Source organism: Eschscholzia californica, unplaced genomic scaffold (genome assembly GCF_041429995.1).
Source record: "Eschscholzia californica isolate CP2 unplaced genomic scaffold, dmEscCali1.0.p SCAF_1, whole genome shotgun sequence".
Lineage (NCBI taxonomy): Eukaryota > Viridiplantae > Streptophyta > Magnoliopsida > Ranunculales > Papaveraceae > Eschscholzia > Eschscholzia californica.
Window position 1 is genome coordinate 20,560,830 of NW_028238198.1, and position 21,152 is coordinate 20,581,981.

A 21,152-nucleotide genomic window follows, 5' to 3' on the forward strand; every position below is an offset into this window, starting at 1 on the left:
GATTACGAAGAAAAACTATTTGATTATATAGTTCTTAGTTAATTTGAATATCACCCTATTTCTTCGTTGTTTCCTGATTGGTAAAGGTTGTATTGCATAACTACTTCTGCAAGGGGGAGACGAAGTCCGGTGTTCCTTACAGATAATTATGCTAAGATGTGATTTTTCTTCTTTAACTTTTATAATGGATCTCTATCAGAATAATGATATCCATGACTGGAATAGTGATGTGGTTTACCCAATAGGTATTTGACATTCATAAACCCGCATTTTGTCCCATCGGAAGTTACTCTCACTTCTCTTGGGACGACCACATAGGACTCAGAGAGATTATAAGTATGGAAATGATTTAGCAAGGGAAGTTCTTGGCAGATTTGAGAGATTAGTTCTTCTTGATTTGTGTCCTAAATCACGAGAAAAATCCAGCCATTGATTTGGATTTTGTCCAAAATCTGCTTACATTTTCCGTTGCTCTATCCTACTGCGTAATTATACCATATTGGGCTTGCTCTTTTAACAGAAGAGGGAGTTGTACTCAGCCAGAGATGGATGAAAAATACACCAAAGAAGCATATTATTGATTAATTATTAATTTGCTACTTGTAAAGTAGTGTGTAACAATAATAACTTGGAGAAAAAGAAACAAAAGAATTAGGGTAAAAGAAAGTCAAACACACAAACTTGCCAATTTAAGGGAGATTTTTACTAGTTAAGCTACATTCTTTTCAAGGACTATTTGTGCACATCTAATTTTATATAGAGTGGGATTGTTTGACCGGGCCTAATATTTTAGTTACGGTTTTCCCACATACTGTCATTGTAGGACGAAACAACCCCGAAGGTTTCTTTTTTTAGAACTTTTTTTCTTGCTCGATAATTGGATTGATTCTACACACTTCAATTCAATTGTATGCAAAAGCTCCAATACCAATGAGGGGCAACTCGCTTTCAAATATTCATATCCTTCAGATTTCATCATTTCTGCACATAAAACATATGACAATAAACAAATTTGAACAAAACTAAATATGTGATGGCTAATCTTATCATTTATCAACATTACTTAGATTCTTCTGACAAAACTCACCTCCAACGTTTCCTGGTTCAGATAAAAATTTTAGGCAGAAATTTTTAAGATGAGAACAACAATAGTTTTCTGCTAATACTAGTGTTGATGCCACTGTAGTTGTCGTAACTTCTTCACATAATCTTGATTCACATAAGAGTTTCAATCTATCCAAGCCAAAACGATCTGCAGCAGGTAAAAGATTCTGCACCATTTTTGTTGTAGTGGAAAGAGGAAGCTCGTCCGCGTACATAAATAGGAGCATGGCCTGCAATGCAACATGTAAATTTCGTCATGTTCATATTTCTTCGTCTAAATCTACAAGTTTAAGTGCTTAAGTGAGTATTTAACTACATGATTTTCAATAAAATCGGTTGCTTTCAAGATTTTATGGGAATATAGAATGTCTCACTCTATACGCATCAAAGAGCACATATATTGTCTATCAAACAACCCGAAACTTACTGTAACTAGAAATAGCGTGCCAAAGAGGTAAGCGAAACAAGGTAGCGAATTGTGTATGCAATGACGAAGAGATGACATCTCATTGCTCATTTCAGATGCCTGACAATCTACCTTGTTCAATGTTACTTTTTTTTTTTGTTGAAAGCAAGTTCAATGTTACTTGGTATACGGATCTCTCCAATACGTGGTACAGGTGCTGGTACACGGTACGCCGGTACGCTACCTTACGAGTATAGGGTACACTAAGGGTATACCTCTTTCATACAATATCTTCTGTTGCAATACAATTTGGACCATTTTTACACCAAAATATGCTCTCTTTGATACATATACATATAATAGATAAACCACCAACTTCCAAACATCATTTCTCTGTAAAACTTAAATCTTAACAGTCTAAAAAAGAAAATCTTCTTATAGTTTTAAAAAGGTAATTGGGTTAATTGAGACGGAAAATTCCGGTACGCCATATCTGGAGTATTGAAATGTGAACCCGCCCAAAAAGTGTAGGCTGTATCGGGTACTGAGGACACGACAAGGGATAGAGTATATGGTAACATTGAACCCGTTCATTCAATAAATTATGCATATTGAAGCAACAAATAGTGTAGCAGAGGATAGTGAAATATCAACTTTGTAAAAAAAACATTACCTTGAAAACAGATGGCTCAACCTCCTTTATGGAAACCTTATCCATGTCTTTATTTCCAATTAGTCCAAAGAATTGGGCTCTAAATACAGGTGAGCGAGCAACAAGTATCAATTTATGGGCTTTGAATGTTTCTTCGCCAACCTCAAAAGCAATATCAGTACCAATACTTGATTCCAACAACTCTTTGAGACTCTCGCCCATATTGGGTGGCGCTATTTGAACTGTTTTAGGCTTTTGAGTATAGTGTCTGACTACTCCGAAGGTGCAAGAAATAATAAGACAATCATCCTTGATAAAACCTGAGTTCTCAAGAGCTGTCTTGTCAATGAAAGTTGCACATCCCCTAAAATCCAGAGAAGAAATTTATTCGTTAATAAATATATGTATTATTTAGCCAACCTAATTCGTGGTTGCAACTATCCAATATAGTCTCTAACAAATAAATAAAATTGTAGAGTTTCGAATACAACAACTAAAACCAAAACCTAATGAAAAAAATTCTGCAACAGTGAAGATGTTTGTTAGAGAAAATCAAACCACTTCATTGATTTCGAGTTGAAAGAACGAAAAAAACTTGTAACTTTATGGTTTCCCTTGTCGCTTTGATCTCTGAGTGTGAACTCACCCAAAGCCTCAACGCTATCAACGTTGCTTTCCAACCCAATGAACACGGATACGTAGGTCGAGTTGTCGTTGGGATTCTTATGATTTGGATAAAATTTCATAATCCAATCGTAACCTCCAACTTGGAATTTATCACTTGATATAAATTTCTGAGAAGGCATCTTCTTTAGAAGAGAATACCCTTTTATAATGTATTCATGAGAACCATTAACCATTTCAGAAATCAACTCGGATGAAGATTCCATCTTTATATTGATAAGTCTTCCTTCTTCTTTTTCTTGTATTTTTCTTCTTTTATGTATTGAAACCTAAAACCCTAGTATATAAATAGCAAACTAGAAACCCTAAATCTTGTCAAATAACGGATGTAAATATCCCGTTGTATTTATAGTAGTAATAGACTGATCTACTTGTTAACGAATTTGGGATTATGGAAACTAGGGGTGGTCGGGCGGGTTCGGTCGGGATCGGGCATAATAAAGTCAGATTCGGGCGGACCGGGCACTACATTACCTAGCCCGCTACTAGTTGTCGGGCGGATCGGGCCGGACAGATCCACCCAATTGAGGGCCCGTAGCCCGTCTGCCCGAGCGGGCTCCATCGGACTCGAGTCGGACGGGTTCGGGTAATTTACTTATTATAAGTAAAATAAAAAATAAAAATGAACCAACTATTTATGAAACCCTAGAATTATCATAGGGTTCAAAATAAAATAAAATTAATTAACTTTCAAAAAATAAAAGAAATTGCATAACCCACCAATAGTTCTTTTTTTTTTTTTTGTAAAGCAATCCCACATTGGTGGGAGACAAGAGGGTGGTGCTCCTCTTAAGAGGTTAAACACCCTTCCCTAGTGACGTCTTTTAAAACCGTGAGGCCCAGGTGTGTCAAAGCGGACAGTATCACTAGCAGTCTGAAAGGCTGGTCCGCACCATCCTATAACACGTTATCAACACGATTCGCTCTAACATGATGTGGTCTTGAGAGGGAGTGTTGTAAAGCAACCCAACATTGGTGGGAGACAGGAGTGCGGTGCTCCTCTTAAGAGGTTAAGCACCCTTCCCCAGTGAGGCCTTTTAAAACCGTGAGGCCCAGGTGTGCCAAAGCGGACAGTATCACTAGCACCCCGGAAGGCTGGTCCGCACCATCCTATAACATTTTTGTTATTTTTGGATTATGTCTCCATCATAGAGATACTTAATCCAAAAACAACAGATCCTCATCAATTAACATAAAAGGAAATTTACAAAATAAACTTAAACAAAATAAACTTAAAAACATAAACAAAAAATTAAATGACAAAAAATAGTTGCATTTTCCAAATCTTGTCCCAACTTCCAAGTGTCATCTGCAAAAAAATGGTGATGATGTAATTTTATCTAAAACAGATGAGATTTATATTATGATGTGGATCTATAATACTGATCCAAAGGTCTGTACCAAGGCTGAGGTGGGACGGACGGATGGATCTATCCAGAGGTTTGTCCCAGTCAGCACCCATCCGCCTATTTTATTATATAGATTACATCATCATCATCAACTAAATTACACATTCACATCAGATCCGTTTCAGAATACAAATCTGTTTCATAGTATACATCATAAAAAAAAGATCTAGAATATAGATCATAACAATTTTTTTTACAAAATACACATCATAAAGAGAGATCTTATTTATAATCTTCATCTAGAGAAAGCAAGGGTAGTTTCCATACCATTTTTCTCTGTCTATTTAGTACTTCTTTTGATCTTCATCTCAACAATGAAAGCATCTGAGTCAATACTATCTCTATCTCATAGAGACCTTAGAATCTTTATGTTCTTATTTTGAAGGTTTGTCTATCTATCCTTATCTTCCAAATCCATATTTCTAAGTCCTCCTTCACTTTCTAGCTCGAGCTCTCTTCATGATGCTTTTATGCATAAGTTTTTATCTCTCTCTTTCTATCTGTCTAAAAAACCCTAAGGGATAATGAAGCTTAAGAGAAAAATTGGTTTATAAGTACCAATTACTCTAGCCATAAAACTAATGGGAAAACGTGAGGGACCTGATCTGTTGGATTAATGGAATAAAAAATCGGGCGGTTGTCAGGCAGTCTATAGACGGGCTCTCGGGCGGGTATATTGGGTCGGAACTCGGATAGAAAGCTCTACCTGAGTCCCGACCGCTTGAACCCGAATTTTCGGGACGGGTAAGTCCGAGTCGGGCTCCCTTCGGACTACGGGTCCTCACGGACCGGGCGGATGATGTGGCGTTAAAATGCCACATTTGGACCACTTAACTTCGATGAGTTAGTTCTTTTCAGGTTTGATTTCTAATTATTTATGTGTTTTTCTTGGTAGGTACCTTATTTCGAGTTCGACGCTTAATTCGCAATAAAACATGAGCATTTGTCACCTTTTTATCTCATGTGAAGAAACCGGAAGGAAAGAGAAACCAGGGGTATTTTGGTAATTTTGGCAGATATCAGAGGTTAAAATGGCAAGTGGAGTCGATGGTGAGTCCGATGACGAAAACCGAAGTTGAATCGGAGTTCGGACGGAGAAGTTATGGAAGAAAGAAGTCGAGGGACATTTTTGTCTACTTTGAAAATTAGAAATGTAGAAATATATGCTGAAGGCACCCCTTGGTTGCTAATGAGATACAAGGCCCAAAGCCCAAAGGCCATGAGTCTAACAAAGAACAAAGAAATTCTATAAGCACCACTCTTTAAGAGAGGTTAGTCCAGGTCAAACATGACCAAGTCAAATGACTTAAAATTTTGGTCTTTGAAAAGAAAGAGAGGAGATCTGATTTTATCATCATCTTCCATATTAGAGAGGGATCAAAGAGCTAGGGTTTGGAAAGTTTTTGGAGTAGAGAGAGAGAAATAAAGGAGGCAGCCGCCGGCCATAGCTTTGGCTGGCCGGCACAATAGCTCCTCCACAGCAGCTCCTCCACAGCAGCTCGGGACGAGAAGAAGATACCACAGCAGCAAGCTCGGGTTCTTCACCATTGAAGCAGCTCGGGATTTGTAGGCAGCAGCTCGGGACGGCGACTTGGTCGGGGACGCGTCTATTAGCAACAGGAAACTCGGGACGAACAGCAACTATTTGGCCGGGCTTTCACTTTTCTTGGCCGGACTTTTGATCCCTTGGCCGAGATCTTCAAGGGTTATTCCGGCCATTCCTTTGGTCGGAAAACCTAGGGTTTTACTTGGGAATTTGTTGTCTCCATCTATTTGGGTTTGCTTTGTGTTTGGTTGTGATTTCCTTGTGCTTTGGTTGCCAAAAGTCTAGAGAGAGAAAGCTTAGTTATAGCTTTAATGGTGGATTGTTTTTGAAAGGAAGAAGAAGACACTGTCATTAAGGGGAGGTCAAGTTTGGTTAAGAGGACACCTATTATATTCTGTTAAAGGGACTCCTGCATTCTTTTACAGGAAGATCGACATCACTTCAATATATATATTTCCCGTCGATCTTAGTCTCGCGCCTCATCGGAATAGGGAGATTCTCACCTTAACTTTCTTTGTTTTCTTCCCGTTTATTATTTGTATCGCCATGTCTAGCTAACTTCTGTAGTCGGATACTCGTGAAACAATCGACAGCACTTCAATACATATATTTCCCGATTCTTGCTCGATTCTTTCCGAATCTCTCACCTTTACTTTAGTTAGCCTTAATTGTTTATTTATTTGAAATCAATAAAAAAAAAAACCCAACTTATTATCTTTGTTTTTAGTCTGAGTTAGTGACTGACACTTAAACCGGTGGGTTAGACTTTCTCGATATTCGTATTACCTTCCTATCTTCGTGGATCGATCCCGGTCTTACCGGGTTATTACTTGACGCCCGTATACTTGCGGGTGGAATCTATTTAGGAAACTTTTTAGGCCCATCAGCGGATAAGGTCGGGTTTCGGGTTCTCGGACCATTTTCCCAGCCTTAATGGAAACAGATTGAAATACTTACCAATTCCGTTTGGAAAGAAAGTCAAAGATAAGTTAAAAAAAAACCCAACCCTAAAATTTCGGAGATTATAAAGATGAAAGAGATTTACGGGAAAATAGGAAAGAGCGGGAAATATTTGTTTAGGTTGCACGTTCCGGTTAATTTGAATCTTTTGTTGAGTCCAAAATTAGGTTGTAATGGATACACTGAGTTGGATAACCCGACCGCACGACGGATGGGAATCGGACCCAACCGTTCTATTAGGGTTTAGTTTTGATATATGTCGTTATTTATTTGTACTTGTGTTTTTTCATATGGACTCAAGAGTCATGGCAACATTACATGACATGGATACATCATGAACATATTACATATTACATCATGAATTTAGATAAGCTCAATAACTACCATCTCAAAGCCATCTTGGGCCTTAAAGGCCATATAGAAACCCTTAAGGCTATTCTATGGGGCATCAGAGTCCACTTATTCTTAAATCTAGTTATTTTCTACCTAATTTCAATAAATCATAGATTTCGACATCCATGTAAATCGAACTTGGTACCTCCAGTATGTGGAGTGGGTGTCCATGAAAGAGATGTTCTTCGACCAAAGATGCAATGCGAGCAATTTGTCGGATAAGAAAATTGATGAAGAAGATCATCAAGTCCGGATGTTTTAGAGGTCGTAGTATTTAGCTAGAAACCAACTACGATGGTCGAATAACGAAGCAATTCGCGGCTAACTTCTTCCGGATCCTTCATCGGGTTACAGAAAGAGTGTCAACTTGATCAGAAGATATGACTAGAGGGATGAGACATATATGCATGGGTCATAGATATGTCCAAAAGGCCTAAAAGAAGTTTAGGCAATAGTATTGAAGGATATATTCATTCGGTCTGAAGGAAGATGTCCTTCTAATGGAATGTCCTTCGACCAAGATAGCAATGCTTGCAATTTTGCGAATAGGATGACGATGACCTTATCAGGAAGATCATATAGTCCGGTCCAATTAGGGATCGTAATGCTTAGCTAGAAGCCACGATCGTTGGATCACTTGGGTAATCCGCGGCTAACATAGACCGGATCCTACAACGGGTTACACATAAGAGTGATAGCTTGAACGGAGAGAATAGGCTAGTGAGACCTTGCCTATAGATGGATATGATCTAGTCTGGTAGTGCCAAATAGAAAGAAAAGAACTGGGCTCGAAAGGGAAGCCCGGAAAGACTTAAAAGGAAGTTTTGGGCCGGGAAGATCAAGCCCACTTAAGGCTTGATCTAACCGGTCGTAACAAAGGAGTGGGATGGCGAGGGCAAGCCCATTAGTGGGCTACTCTGGACGACCACATTAGAGGGAAACCCTAGATGGGAATCCCTCCCATCTAGGATTCTCTAAGTCTAATAAAATCTTTTCTGTGGTCCGGATTAAATCCTAAAGTGAATGGGATTAGGGTTAGTCTATATATGGACCAGTTAGACAAACAGAAAAGTGTGGAATTTTCTCAAGGAAAATCATCTCTCTCAGACATCTTAGAGAGAGAGGGAATTTTAGAGAAAAAGCTCCTAGTTCTTTCTAACTAGTCAAGAAGAAGAAGTTGTTCATCTCAACCGTTACCAAAGTCCTAGCTGACTTAAAGGGAAACATTTTGACAAAACAAGAGGCAAGCGAGCTCCCAGGCCCAGAACTATCCTTCCCGAACGCAGTTGTTTATTTTGTGGTAGCACATCTCATATATGGATAAGAGATTTCCCACGTTACCTGGAAGAGCTAAATAATGGAGCTGAGAGTTCTGACTCAGGTATATATGTTAAAAGTAGATTCAATGAAATACATTCCGTAACAGGTATGAGATAGCTAATGCTCATTGCATTTTGAATGACGAGTTCAAGTGGGAGTCAAGTATTTAATTGAGGAGAAGAAATGAACTCGTCAAAAGCAAACGAGGCAAGGATTGCTGAGATGGCTCAAGAAGGATCATAGTCTTCTATAGGCATTACTTTAATTAGTTTTAGTTTTAATGTAAGACATCATCTCCGTAATCCTTAATTATGGAGAAAATAAAGTATTTGAATTTAATATTTTATGATGTTCTTAAAAATGCCAAATTAACTTATAAACATTAACACCGTATGATTCAATTTAGTTATTCTAATCAACTTGACTATGAAATTTTGATAAAGATAAAAAAACTAAGTCAAGATGACTATCTAAAGAGCTATAAAGACAACATCTATTTGGAAGAGATATCGCACTTTGTTAGACAAAGATCGATCAAATAAGTCATTAAACAGTCTTTCGAAACAAATGTGTCTAATAAAACTGCAAGCCCACTAAACCTAAATCTGATATAGCTAATAAAAAAAACCATATGGATATGAAATTTTAGAATTAGTTTTAAAATAGTCTCTTATAATGTCTAAAGACGTTTTAGACAAGTTTCTTTCAAAGAAACAAATGGGAATTTTCCACAAATCATCGAAAAACAATAAGTTTGTTGTTCTCGTTGGTGTCTTCCTTGAAAGGTGGTATTCAAGAAGACAAGTAGGAAGAAATTTTCGAATTCGATTCGAACCGAGCAACAAATAGAAGTAGGAAGTAACTCTCCAAGAAACATCTTAAGAGTTAGGATGGTTTCATAAAATTGTTCAAAAACCTCGAGTGAGTCCTTAGAGAATCCACTCAAGAGGCTATAGCAGAACCAAACTCTGAAATTTGACTGAGAACCAAAAGATCAACTAGTGCAAGGAGAACCATAAACCTCCTAAAGCTGGTGATGTAGGCAAATCAAAACGAAAGCCAATAGATGCACTACAAGTAAGAGTTGGTATCTAACGTTCAAAAGAAAATTCAAAGGGTTTCTTTTCCTAAAAGAATGAGTTAGAATCTTGATCGACAAGAGATTAAGTGGGAGTAAAATCAAGTTTGTTTTCTATCCAAGTATGTGAGACATACTGAAATTGAGAACAACATTGGGAATGTTGAAACAGTTAAAGAACTGACTCAATAAGTGAACACCCGACGAAGGTAAAATAATTTGGCATCGAAGTTTATTTAATAGATAAAGAAGATGATAAGACTCTTTCAAGATGATCTTGAAGAGGTCTAACTAGAAATACTCTTAGAGAAAGATTCTACCCATCTCTCATGGAATATTGCTTAACAAGATTCAGAATCTGAAAAGACCCTGATGAGCAAAAGCACACATGTGAGAAACACTTATGTTCGAAGCATAAGATCGATCATAGAGATGATTGATATTTACCTGAACATCTAGAAATATTTGGAGTATGAGATGTCGTCACCCATAATTTTCGAGTATGAGAGGGAGTGATAGAGATCTACACAGAGAGTGAGCGACATAGAAAGAGAGAAGATGAGTGAAAAAGGCATAGAAAATGAGAGAGAAAGTCATGATGAAGAGATGAAGACTAGGGGGCAAATAACAAAAAATTTAATTTTGGATCCAAAATTAAAATGCATCATACTTCAAATCTTGTTGAGCAAAGTCTTTATTCTCCTAAGACTTTTCTTTCTGCCTCAAAACCACAACCAAAATTAATTAATGAGTTTTGAACTTCAAAATCTCTTAATATATAATCCCAAAAAACATCAGAGAAACATCTTATTGATTAATTATAAATTGATAAATGCTAAGTGTACAAAGAATCTTTCACAAGATTCTTGACAAAATGCTAAGTGAACGTTTCCGATCAAAGTCAAACTTTGAAAAATTTAGATCAATTTTTGTCTTTTAGTGAAAAAGAGTCATTAAGTCATAAATTTTGTCAAGGATCTTGTACATGTAGCACTCCCGTTATAAATTTGCTACTTGTAACTAGTCCCAAAGAACACCAAAGAAAAATCTTATTGATTAATTATAAAGGTATAGCAAAAGAGAGTCAAACTCATAAACTAACCATTTTAAGGGAGATGTTTACTAGCTAAGCTACATTCCATTTCGAGAAATAGTTTTGGATATCCAACTTTATATAGTCTTTGATTCTTTGAGCAGGCCTTCTATTCTAATAACACTTTTCCCACGGACCGTCAATGTGGGAGCAAATAATCCCAAAAGATTTTTTTTGTAAAGCTCTTGTTCTTGCTCAATAATTGGATTGATTCTGCACACTTCAGTTCAGTTGTCTGCAAAAGCTCCAACACCAATGAGGGGTAACTCTCTTTCAAGTATTCATATCCTTCTGATTTCATCAACTCTGCACATAAAACATATGACAATTAACAAATAAGAACTTAAATACTCAATTTGAACAAAACTTAGTATGTGAAGGTCAATCTTATGACTTAGATTCTTCTGACTTAACCCACCTCTAAAATTTTCTGGTTCAGCTAAAAATTTTAGACAACAAATTTTAAGATGAGCACAATTGTAGTTTTCTGCTAACATTAGTATTGTTGCCACTGTGCTTGTGGTAACTTCATCACATAATCTTGATTCACATATGAGTTTCAATCTATCCAGGCCAAATCGATCTGCAACAGGTAAAAGATTCTGCACCAGTTTTGTTGGAGTGGAAAGAGGAAGCTCGTCTGAGTATATAAATAGGAGCATGACCTGCAGTACAAAATGTAAATTTTGTCATGTTCATATTTCTTCCTAAAATCTATTAGTTTAAATGCTTAAGTGGGTATTTAGCTATACAATTTTTCGATAACGTCAGTTGCTTTCCAAGTTTTACGGGAATATAGAATGTGTCATTCGATACACATCAAATAGCATATATATGGTCTACCAAACAGTCCAAAACATACAATAACTAAAAATAGTGTGCCAAAGAGGTAAGCCATCAACATATCACATAATGAAAAAGTGAATTGTGTACGCAATGACGAAGAGATGACATCTTAATGTCCATTCCAGATGCCGGACAATCTAGCCAGTTAAATGTTATCTGGTACACAGATCGCTCGCGTACGTGGTAAGGGTACCGGTACACTGCACACTAGCCTGTGAGTATAGGGTACGCTAGGTGTATACCTCTATGATACACTATTTTTTGTTGCAAAACATTTTGGACTATAACCAAAATATGCTTTTTTTTTTATGCATGCATATACACATCCAACTACCAAACATTATTTCTCTGTAAAACAAAGAAAACTTAACGGTCTAAAAAGGAAAATCTTATAGTTAACTACATACTGTTATAAATTTGTAACAAGTAATGGGGGTTAATTGAAAGAGAAAATTCTGGTACACCATATTTGGAGTACTGGGATGTGAACCCACCCAAAAAGGGTAGGGAGGATCAGGTACTCGGGATGCGACATGGGTAGAGTATCGGGAAACATTGAGTCAGTTCATTCAATAAATCATGCATATTTGAAGCAACAAATAATGTAAAAGAAGATAGTGAATATCAAAGTTTGTCAAAAAAAAGTATAAAATTTTACCTTGAAAACAGAAGGTTCAACCTCCTTAATTAAAACTTTATCCATTTCTTTATTTCCTATTAGTCCAAAGAATTGGGCTCTAAATACTGGTGAGTGAGCAGAAAGTATTAATTTATGGGCTTTGAATGTTTCTTCCCCAACCTCAAAAGCAATATCAGTACCAATTTCTAGTTCCATAAACTCTTTCAGACTCTTGCCCACATCGAGTGGAGCTATTTGAATTGATTTAGGCTTTTGAGTATGGTGTCTAACTACTCCCATGGTGCAACTAGCAACAAGACAATCATCCTTGACAAAACCTGAGTTCTCGAGAGTTGTCCTATCAATAGACGTTGTATATCCCCTGAAAAAGCAGTCGGAGAAAAAATTTATTCATTAATAAAAAACTATATTATTTTGTCAACCTAATTCATCGTTGCAACTATCATTGATTGTCTCTAACCAAATAAATAAAAATGTAGAGTTTTCCAATATAGCAACTAAGACACCATGGATAGTCGAAGCAATCAAGACTCAAGAGTTAAGTAACAAGAAGGAAAAAACAAATACGTATTATCGTTCTCAAACTCTAACCCTAACCCAACCTATTTATTTGGTTAATACAAGAACATAACGAATATTAAAGATACTTAATCTTAGACAGGAAGGGCAACATGTATGGTACATAAGATTTCTATAAAAACATGACTAACATCATTCCTAGCAGCAAATAGCAAAATATTAAAAACAAAACTCATGACTAAAATCTGCCATGGGAAATTCAAATAAGTTATTTGTTAGAGAAAATCGTACCACTTCATTGACTTTGAGTTGAAAGGACGAAAAAAATTTCCAACTATATGGTTTCCCTTCTCGCTTTGATCTCTCAGTGTGAACTCACCGTAAGCCTCAATGCCATCAACGTCAACGCTTTCCAACCCAACGAACACCGTTACATACGTCGAGTTGTCATTGGGCTTCTTGTGAGCTAAATTAAAATTCATTATCCACTCGTAGCCTCCAGCTTGGAATTTATCACTTATGGAAGTCTTAGGTATCTTTATAAGAGAATACCCTTTTATAATGAATTCACGGGAACCTTTATCCAGTTCATAAATTGACTTGGATGAAGAAGATTCCATCTTTATACTGTATTAATCAAGTCTTTCTTCTTCTGCTTCTTCTTTCTTCGTTTAGAACTGTGTATTGAAACCTAAAACCCTAGTATATAAATAGGAAACTAGAAACCCTAAGTCTTCTAAAATATCGGATGAAAATTTTATATTGAATTTATATTTAGGTTGTGTTTGATAGAAACATGGGTAAAGAAAAAAAATTTACTCGGAGAAAAAATTTATTTGAGAAACATTTACTCTATAAACGCTAACCCTAAATTTCGGAGATTAAAAAGATTTACGAGTTTGGGCTTGCCACGGAAAAATAAAAGAGCGGAAAGAGGACAAGGCATCTAAAACCTTGTTTCGGCTGGTCAATTTTTTCTCCGATGTTTTGGAGAAATAAGAAAATTTATCCGAGAAAGAAAGTTTTAGGTGGAAACAAAATTTGTTTCTTCCAAACTCTACCTACTTTTAGTGCTTTTATCTTCTTCCTTTTTCTCTTCCTTCCAACCACCATCACGCAACTATTAATTCCGACAGAAATAACTCGTCAATCATCTCTCTTCCTCTTCATCCCCTTCTCATTTCTCTTCTCTCTTTCCCTCTCTTTCTACTCTTTGTTATGGTTCCGACGTGACGAAGGGTTCCGCAGAAGTGATCATTCCCTTCGCCGGAACTTGGAGAGAAGTATCGAGAAAGGGAGAGAAAAGAGAGAAAGAGAGAGACAAAACAGAGAGAGATAGAGAAGATGAGAAGTCGCCAGCCATCGCCGGTCATCTCCACCTGACGACTTTTAGGAAGCGTTTGGTGTGTTTTTTTGTTTTTCACCTTTTCCCCGAAGACTTTTTTTTGTTTCCCAAAACACTTTTAAACAAATTAAGTTTCATTAGTTGAGATAATTTAAGGGTAATGCCCAGAGTTGTTATACTCAATTTCGTTAGAGGTGATCCACAGTTTTGTTAAAGGCAGTGCCTTTAAGAGGATGCTAGGTGATAATCGGCCACCGATATGACTTCCCAACCGGGAAGAAACAAAACAACTTCTCATGACAAAACTGTCCCTTTACAAATATTGATCTTGCATCAGAACACAACTTACTTGAGCAATCAAGCAAACTCATAATCAATCAATTATGATTAGTCTTTCAATTTTACTCGAGAAGATTAACAAACTTGAAAAGAAGAGATCTTGGTCTGTTGAATCAAATTGTTGATAACAAGTGATAATAAAATTTGGTGAACCAAATATGAAGAGAATACGAGAGAAAAAAAAATTGATATTGATCCTAATGTAATAAAAAAAAAATTAACTTCGAGTCCGGCAGATGAAAGTCATTGAATCAGCTACAACCGCCAGTTAAGCAGAAGCAAAATAAAACGAAGCTATACTCGTTAGAGGTTTCTAAGCTCGGTAATCATGACAGATTATGAAACTGGATGAGTTAGTAGACCACTCCTCATCTTTATTTATAATATTGAGGAGGTTACATAAAATAGAAACATACAAGAAAATGAATATGAAAAGAAATGATCATAGATACATAAAGGAAGCTCATTCAGACATCATTGTCCAAGTTTGCAATGTTCTCATCGATATGTATCATAAATGTGTATCGCTAGATAAAGCCCCAGATGTTTTTAACACAATGTCTTGTTCTAAAACCTTTGCTGCATGGAATACCATGATCATGGGTCTCGTTGTGAATGGACATGCACACCAAGCTCTTGATCATTTTAAAGAAATGGGTTCTTCTAGAATTCAACTAGATGGTATTGCTTATCTTTCTGCTCGTTGTGCTTGTAATCATGGAAGATTAGTTTCAGAAGGGCTTGAACTATACAACTCCATGGAAGCTTCAGGTATAACTAGTAATGTCAAATTTTCGGAAGTATAGTCGATTTAGTTGGTCGGGCAGGAAGAATATAAGAAGCTTACGGAATCATAAAGTCGATCTCTTTCGTTCCAGATATAGTTCTTTGGCAAAGTTTACTAGGAGCTAATAAAACATATGGAAATATCGAAATGGCACAACGAGCATCTGGGGCTTTAGTACAAATGAGTTCGAATAGTTGTGGTGATTTTCACTACAAATTGCTATTTATTTGTGACGGACTTTTTCCGACGGAGATCAAGGAGCAACTGCAAATATGTTTGATTTTCCCTCGGTTTGTGAAAAAGCCGTCGGGAATAGAGCTTTTTTCGACGGATTATTTGCTTTCCGTCGTAAGTAGTAGGTATTAACGACGAGTTCTTTCTTACCAACCCGTCGTAAATACACACTACTATTTGAAAAAATTATGCTGTTCCGACGACTCCCCTTCCGTCGAAAAAAGGTTCTATTATGACGATAAAGATTTTTTCTCCGTCGGAAGATGAAATGATTTCCTGGCGCAACATTTTTAGGGAAATATTTTCCGCGAAAACTATTTTCGACGAGTTTAGCCGTCGAAAATAGTTGCCCTAAGGTTGTGTTTGATATCTCCTATTTCCATGGAAATAAAAGATTTTCCATGGAATTAGGTATTTCCACCGTTTGATACGAAGTATAATTCCATGGCTTTAATTCCCTAGGGAATCTATTTCCATGAAATAGCTCACTTTTAATTCCTTGCTCCACCCTAGTATATAAATAGGAAACTAGAAACCCTAAAATCTTCTAAAATATCGGATGAAAATTTTCTATTGAATTGATATTTAGGTTGTGTTTGATAGAAACATGGGGAAAGGAAAAAAATAGAGAAATATTTACTCGGAGAAAAAAAATTTCGAGAAACATTTACTCTATAAACGCTAACCCTAAATTTCGGAGATTAAAAAGATTTACGAGTTTGGGCTTGGCACGGAAAATATAAAAGAGCGGAAAGAGGACAAGGCATCTAAAACCTTGTTTCCGCTGGTCAATTTTTTCTCCGATGTTTTGGAGAAATAAGAAAATTTATCCGAGAAAGAAAGTTTTAGGTGGAAACAAAATTTGTTTCTTCCAAACTCTACCTACTTTTAGTGCTTTTATCTTCTTCCTTTTTCTCTTCCTTCCAACCACCATCACGCAACTATTAATTCCGACAAAAATAACTCGTCAATCATCTCTCTTCCTCTTCATCCCCCTCTCATTTCTCTTCTCTCTTTCCCTCTCTTTCTACTATTTGTTATGGTTCCGACGAGACGAAGGGTTCCGGAGAAGTGATCATTCCCTTCGCCGGAACTTGGAGAGAAGCATTGAGAAAGGGAGAGTAAAGAGAGAAAAAGAGAGACAAAACAGAGAGAGGGATAGAGAAGATGAGAAGTCGCCAGCCATCGCCGGTCATCTCCGCCCGACGACTTTTGGGAAGCATTTGGTGTGTTTTTTTGTTTTTCACCTTTTTCCCCCGAAGACTTTTCTTATTTCCCAAAACACTTTTAAACAAATTAAGTTTCATTAGTTGAGATAATTTAAGGGTAATGCCCAGAGTTGTTATACTCAATTTCGTTAAAGGTGATCCACAGTTTTGTTAAAGGCAGTGCCTTTAAGAGGATGCTAGGTGATAATCGGCGACCGATATGACTTCCCAACTGGGAAGAAACAAAACAACTTCTCATAACAAAACTGTCCCTTTACAAATACTGATCTTGCATCAGAACACAACTTACTTGAGCAATCAAGCAAACTCATAATCAATCGATTATGATTAGTCTTTCAATTTTAGTTGAGAAGATTAACAAACTTGAAAAGAAGAGATCTTGGTCTGTTGAATCAAATTGTTGATAACAAGTGATAATAAAATTTGGTGAACCAAATATGAAGAGAATACAAGAGAAAAAAAATTGATATTGATCCTAATGTAATAAAAAAAAAAATTAACTTCGATTCCGGCAGATGAAAGTCATTGAATCAGCTACAGCCGCCAGTTAAGCAGAAGCAAAATAAAACGAAGCTATACTCGTTAGAGGTTTCTAAGCTCGGTAATCATGACAGATTATGAAACTGGATGAGTTAGTAGACCACTCCTCATCTTTATTTATAATATTGAGGAGGTTACATAAAATAGAAACATACAAGAAAATAAATATTAAAAGAAATGATCATAGATACATAAAGGAAGCTCATTCAGACATCATTGTCCAAGTTTGCAATGTTCTCATAGATATGTATCATAAATGTGTATCGCTAGATAAAGCCCCAGATGTTTTTAACACAATGCCTTGCCTTGTTCTAAAACCTTAGCTTCTTGGAATACCATGATCATGGGTCTCGCTGTGCATGGACATGCACACCAAGCTCTTGATCATTTTAAAGAAATGGGTTCTTCTAGAATTCAACTAGACGGTATTGCTTATCTTTCTGCTCTCTGTGTTGTAATCATGCAAAATTAGTTTCAGAAGGGCTTGAACTATACAACTCCATGGAAGCTTCAGGTATAACTAGTAATGTCAAATTTTCGGAAGTGTAGTCGATTTACTTGGTCGGGAAGGAAGAATAGAAGAAGCTTACGGACTCATAAAGTCGATCCCTTTCGTTCCAGATATAGTTCTTTGGCAAAGTTTACTAGGAGCTAGTAAAACATATGGAAATATCGAAATGAAACAACGAGCATCTGGTGCTTTAGTTGAAATGAGTTCGAATAGTTGTGGCGATTTTCACTACAAATTGCTAGTTATTTGTGACGGACTTTTTCCGACGGAGATCAAGGAGCAGCCGCAAATATGCTTGATTTTCCCTCGGTTTGTGAAAAAGCCGTCGGGAATAGAGCTTTTTTTCGACGGATTATTTGCTTTCCGTCGTAAGTAGTAGGTATTAACGACGAGTTCTTACTTACCAACCCGTCGTAAATACTCACGCTACTATTTGAAAAAATTATGTTGTTCCGACGACTCCCTTCCGTCGAAAAAAGGTTCTATTATGACGATAAAGATGTTTTCTCCGTCGGAAGATGAAATGGTTTCCTGGCGCCAACATTTTTGGGGAAATGTTTTCCGCGAAAACTATTTTCGACGAGTTTAGCCGTCAAAAATAGTTGCCCTAAGATCAGTTCCCCCAAACTTTTCCATCTCTCGTGCTCATTCTCCATTTTCACCCGAACTCCATTAATCTGTCTCTCTCAAACTCTTCATCTCTCCGTCTCTCTCTGTTCTCCATTTCTTTTCCTCTCTCTCTGTCCATCTCTCTGATATCTATTAGGAAGGAAGATCACACCGATCTCACAAGATCGGTGGATTCATTAAAATTGGAAAGAGAATCAACTTTTAGGAAGAAAGATCACACCGATCTCACAAGATCGGTGGATTCATTAAAATTGGAAAGAGAATCAACTCTTTCCAATGATGCCCAATATGGCTGAAACTCTTTAGTTAAGTTTTCTTTTTTGTGTTGTACACATATGTAAAGTTTCCTAAGTATTGTATATTATTTTCAACTATAAATACAGATAAAGGTTTTCGGTTTTCTGCACCGAAACCATTCAGTCATCCTTGTTATGGTATACAGAGCTATTAATACTCAAACGAGTTAATAGTCGATCCTTCCCGGTAATCTCTTGCCGACATCCCTATTTTTTTTCGGTATTCTTTGTTGTCCCGATTCCAAATCGGTTCTCCTCACTGTTGTGGGCATCCCTTATTGGTGTTTACTCTTCTCGGATTTCTTTATCAACATGAATCCCATCGTACCACATACACCTGGTTCTTTGTCAACTGGTTCCTCGCTCTCGATCCCTCATCTCAGCTCAATGATTTGCTTGAAGCTGACATCAGATAACTACCTCTTATGGAAGCCTCATATTCTCTCACTCTTGGAGAGTCAACATCTTTTACATCATCTTGATGGTTCTATTTCTCCCCCTCCACTTACTGTTCAACAACAAGATGGGTCGGTTGCTATAAATTCGGCATATGAATCTTGGAAAAGAATGGACAAGCTAGTTTATACTATTATTTATAGCTCCTAATCTTCTGAAGCCATGACATAAATCATGGGTCTCAATCGATCTTCTGATGTCTGGGATCAGTTAACTATGGTCTATGCAAATTCTGGTGTCACACGGGTACTTCAACTAAAGGAAGAAATTAGGTCTCTTTGTCGTGGTAACTCTACCATTTCGGATTATGCTCGAAGATTTCGGGTACTTCTCGAATCTTTGGCAGCGGTAGGTGCACCTATAGGAGATGACGAAAAAGTATTTTGGTTCCTTAAGGGGCTAGGTTCTGACTACAAGTCTTTTGCCTCATCGGTTCTAACTAAACCTCCTTTGCCGACTTTTCGTGATCTTCTTCAGATGGTACTATCACACGATGTTATTACCAAGTCTTTTGATACCACGGTTGCTCCTCATGAGGGAGCTTATTATTCATCTTCGTCTCGAACTCCTCCACGCCGAAGCGATAATCATCAGGGTATTGGAAATCGACCAATATGCCAATGGTGTAAGAAGATTGGCCATACAGCTGATCGTTGTTTCAAGTTGACAAAGCAAAATAGAGGTCGTCCTAATGACAATCGCAACTCTAACCGAGGGGCTTCTTCAAATCGTACCCATGCTTCTTCTCCAGCTCATAACCATGATGCTCACACGGTTGAGGACTCTCCTAATGATGATGTTACTGTTGTTCTCACTTCTATGACTATAACAGATCCTCAGGACCCATCTTGGTATGCTGGCAGTGGTGCCTCCACTCACATGGCTTCTTCTTCTGGTATGTTTTCAAGTTTAGTTCCTTATCATGGTAATCGTCACGTTATTATAGGTGATGGTTCCTCATTGCCTATTTCTCAAAAAGGTTCCCTTACTCTTCATACTTCTCATGGTCGTCTAACTTTAACGAATGCTATTCTTGTCCCTCAACTCAAAAAGAACTTGTTATCTATTAGTCGTATCACTGATGACTTAGATTGTCTTCTCACTTTTTCAAAACATGGTTTCACCATTTTTCAGGAGAACGGAAGGATTCTAGCAACCGAAAGTAGGCATGGAAATTTATACACTCTCGATCAACCTCAATCAGCCCTTTTCTCCTCTACTACGGTGTCTCTTAAAGCTCCTCCAGATATTTGGCATTATCGTCTTGGTCACGTTTCATCCAAAGTTTTAGATTTACTTAATAAGAATAGTTTAGTTGAAATTTTCTACTAGTCAGACGTCATCATCTTGTACCTCTTGTCTCATGAGCAAGAGTCATCGCATTCCTTTCGATTTAAATCATAAACAAGCAGACTCTCCCTTATTTTTAGTTCATATTGATTTATGGGGACCTTCTCCCGTTGTCTCTTCATCTGGTTTTAAGTATTATGTTTTGTTCGTTGATGACTATAGTAGATTTTCGTGGTTATTCCCTCTTCGTATGAAGTCTGATTTTTATTCAGTCTTTCTCACTTTTAAAAACTTAGTAGAAAACTACTTCACAAGTAAACTAAAAGTTTTGCAAATGGATGGAGGAGCTGAATTTCAAAGTTCCGAGTTTTTATCTCTTTTGACTTAATGTGGAATTGAAAGACGTATTTCATGTCCTTATACTCCTTCTCAGAATACCCGCGTCGAGCGTAAGCATCGCCACGTAACTGAGACGGGATTGAGTCTTCTTTTTCATAGTGGTGTCCCTAGTAGTTACTGGGTTGAAGCATTTCAAACTGCCACTTATCTCATCAACCGCATGCCTACTCCGGTGCTTAATGACTCCTCGCCGTACTCCGTACTCTATGGTCAGGTATCCTCTTATTCTATGTTGCGGTCTTTCGGTTGTCTTTGTTTTCCCTATTTACGACCTTATGCTCTCAACAAATTGTCTCCTCGTAGTCTGCCTTGTGTCTTTGTAGGGTACAGTCCTCATTACAAAGGATTCAAGTGTCTTGATCGTACAACCAATCGCATCTATATCTCTCGTCACGTTGTCTTTGATGAATCAATTTTTCCTTTCAAGGTCTCCACTATATCCTCTT

The 21,152-nt window shown here is 37.2% G+C and overlaps 3 protein-coding genes across 3 annotated transcripts; 1 reads left to right on the plus strand and 2 right to left on the minus strand.

The window, feature by feature from the left end:
* Positions 1–547: 547 nt before the first annotated feature.
* On the minus strand, positions 548–3,163 carry LOC147565024 (BTB/POZ and MATH domain-containing protein 3-like). The gene is made up of 4 exons (XM_086651430.1): positions 2,721–3,163; positions 2,184–2,526; positions 1,088–1,334; positions 548–981 (listed from the first exon to the last, which is right to left on the minus strand). The coding sequence occupies exons 1-4, from the start codon at positions 3,050–3,052 to the stop codon at positions 815–817; spliced, it is 1,089 nt and encodes a 362-aa protein (XP_086507556.1). The 5' UTR covers positions 3,053–3,163; the 3' UTR covers positions 548–814.
* A 7,173-nt stretch (positions 3,164–10,336) lies between these two features.
* Positions 10,337–13,377, minus strand: LOC147565025 (BTB/POZ and MATH domain-containing protein 3-like). The gene is made up of 5 exons (XM_086651431.1): positions 12,942–13,377; positions 12,150–12,492; positions 11,064–11,310; positions 10,590–10,951; positions 10,337–10,387 (listed from the first exon to the last, which is right to left on the minus strand). The coding sequence occupies exons 1-4, from the start codon at positions 13,268–13,270 to the stop codon at positions 10,785–10,787; spliced, it is 1,086 nt and encodes a 361-aa protein (XP_086507557.1). The 5' UTR covers positions 13,271–13,377; the 3' UTR covers positions 10,337–10,387; positions 10,590–10,784.
* Positions 13,378–14,756: 1,379 nt separating this feature from the next.
* LOC147565026 (pentatricopeptide repeat-containing protein OGR1, mitochondrial-like) lies at positions 14,757–15,487 on the plus strand. The gene is made up of 2 exons (XM_086644699.1): positions 14,757–15,105; positions 15,213–15,487. The coding sequence occupies exons 1-2, from the start codon at positions 14,757–14,759 to the stop codon at positions 15,485–15,487; spliced, it is 624 nt and encodes a 207-aa protein (XP_086500825.1).
* The last annotated feature ends 5,665 nt before the right edge of the window (positions 15,488–21,152 follow it).

Coding starts and splice junctions, on each gene's coding strand:
- LOC147565024 (XM_086651430.1), bottom strand. CDS start 3,052: ATGGAATCTTCATCCGAGTTGATTTCTGAAATGGTTAATGGTTCTCAT. Junction 2,527..2,720: donor AACTCGAAATCAATGAAGTG/GTTTGATTTTCT, acceptor TCTGGATTTTAG/GGGATGTGCAACTTTCATTG. Junction 982..1,087: donor TGAACCAGGAAACGTTGGAG/GTGAGTTTTGTC, acceptor TTTTATGTGCAG/AAATGATGAAATCTGAAGGA.
- LOC147565025 (XM_086651431.1), bottom strand. CDS start 13,270: ATGGAATCTTCTTCATCCAAGTCAATTTATGAACTGGATAAAGGTTCC. Junction 11,311..12,149: donor TTGAACCTTCTGTTTTCAAG/GTAAAATTTTAT, acceptor TTTGTACTGCAG/GTCATGCTCCTATTTATATA. Junction 10,952..11,063: donor TGAACCAGAAAATTTTAGAG/GTGGGTTAAGTC, acceptor TTTTATGTGCAG/AGTTGATGAAATCAGAAGGA.
- LOC147565026 (XM_086644699.1), top strand. CDS start 14,757: ATGAATATGAAAAGAAATGATCATAGATACATAAAGGAAGCTCATTCA. Junction 15,106..15,212: donor CAACTCCATGGAAGCTTCAG/GTATAACTAGTA, acceptor CTTTCGTTCCAG/ATATAGTTCTTTGGCAAAGT.